We start from the raw sequence: 1953 nt of genomic DNA, 5'->3' as shown, positions 1-1953 counted from the left end.
TCACACATTAATGGAATTATCAAACAATTATGGACTAACATGGAAATCTCAATAGAACTGTCCCTCAGACAGTTACAGTTTCCATTCTTATATTTATTTAGCTGTGGTTTGATTTTGTAGCTGTAAGGTTGCGTACATGTAAAGGAGTATAAAGGGAACATATTTTTTGGCCACTGGTTCCCTGGTGGCCTGATAATATTCTCAGATAATTTCTCAGCTGATCATCATTTGGATTTACAATTATTAAGGTGTATAATGAAGTATCTGCTTAATGGACAAATTGTATAACCTCACATGAATCCATAAAACACACGTGCCGTCAGTGCCATGCAGCCTTTTTTTGGTCTTTATTTTCCTAATAAGATTGAAAGGAATTTATAATAACATAAAATATGAAATTGCCAAGTGCATCCACTCTGTCTCCATTGTTACTGAATACTTGGACAAAATCTTTTGTGTCCCATACAAAGTAGAAGCCTTTAACATCGTCCTCATTATTCCTCTAAATTGGCTTTAGCTGAATAAATGTCGATAAAATTATTATTAACCGATCTATATATGATTTGGTACAGTCATATGGCTGAGAGGACTGCTCTGTATGAACGTGAATGTAATTTCTTGTTTTAGGTTGTAGAAAAACTCTCTGCTGCAATTTGACCATTTGATCATTCATGTTTTGTTTTTATTCTTTTTTTCTAGGACGTTGTCTGGGGATTGAACTCCTTGTTTACTGTAAGTTCTGCTCTTTTTTACTTTAAAGCAACACTAGAGAACTTTTTGTACCTTAAAATAATGTTTTCAAAATCGTCTCAGTGGTTCATCAATCGTAACAGGGTGAACGGCCCTCTACCGGCTATAACTGCACTATGTAAGTTTGCCAGATCGGGTAGCGGATCTGTAGTTCCAATGAGACATAATGGGACAATTCCACTTCCAACCTGTAGGGGGACGGAAGCAAGAAAAGTTACATAGTGTTGCTTTAATACCTTGACATATTACCTCCATGTTGTTAGAAACTGAACTAACTAAAGAAATGAATGGTTTCCACACTGCTGAAGTCTGAAGTTGCTTACTTTATGTAGGTTAGACTAACAACGTTTGTCTAAGCTCAGACCACATGAACCAAGGCTTTTGTTGATCTCTAGTTACATCTGCAATAAGATTCATTTCTGACTTGGGGGAAATTATCTTTCATGTTAAGAAGAACACGTTTAAATTATAGGGACATAAACATATGTGTGATTAGACACATTGTTCTTGAGGAAATGCATCCCCTGCTGGTTCTGGATGTCCCCTTTGCCAGGTCTTGAGTTTGAAAGTAATTCATTACAAATTCTTTAGAAAATGAAGATAACTAATCAGCTTTCTGGTCAAGTTGGGAAAGATGTTTCATCGTTCAGAAGAATATTAAATATAGGGGGGATAAGATCTGACTGTGAATATGAGAGTAAACATGCTTATGCTATGCTAAATATCAAATGGAATGGGAGATTAAGAGATAAAAGTTTCATTTAAACATTTTGGATGCCAAAGTATGCAGTGAGAACACAGCTGATAATAATCAGATTATTTAGTTTATTCCAAAATATGCATACTTTGCTAATTGCGAGCTTGCTTAAATCTATCATTGATTGCACTTTGAAAGCATCCACGCTCGGCATGGGGTCAGCACTGTGTCTATGATGATAATGGTGATGGTAATCTGCGTTGATGTGTGGCCATGCCCTAAATTGTACCTCCTAATCAGGAAACCACCTCTCTGGCCATCCTCCTTTTTATCTCTTTATAAAAACTCCGCATTTCTTCTTGTTTGATGTACGGGCATCTCTTCGGCAATGGTATAATTATGTTTTGTTTGTCGCAATTGCAGTATCCAGGGTGAGACTGCAGACAGCAAATAGTCAACAAACATGTCCTCTCTCTCTCTCTGTCTCTCTCTATCTCTCTCTCTCT

The 1953-nt window shown here is 36.7% G+C and overlaps 1 protein-coding gene across 1 annotated transcript in view; it reads left to right on the top strand.

Moving 5' to 3' along the window:
• ube2f (ubiquitin-conjugating enzyme E2F (putative)) overlaps positions 1-1953 on the top strand; it is a 37887-nt gene that overhangs the window by 26603 nt on the left and 9331 nt on the right. Inside the window, exon 8 of the mRNA XM_034885397.1 lies at positions 700-732. Within this exon, the coding sequence (XP_034741288.1) occupies positions 700-732 (33 nt within the window). The remainder of the gene's footprint in view (positions 1-699; positions 733-1953) is intronic.

The sequence above is a fragment of the Etheostoma cragini genome, chromosome 11, assembly GCF_013103735.1.
Source record: "Etheostoma cragini isolate CJK2018 chromosome 11, CSU_Ecrag_1.0, whole genome shotgun sequence".
Taxonomy (NCBI): domain Eukaryota; kingdom Metazoa; phylum Chordata; class Actinopteri; order Perciformes; family Percidae; genus Etheostoma; species Etheostoma cragini.
The sequence above is the reverse complement of the archived record's forward strand: the minus strand, read 5'-3'. Positions and strand labels throughout refer to the sequence as shown.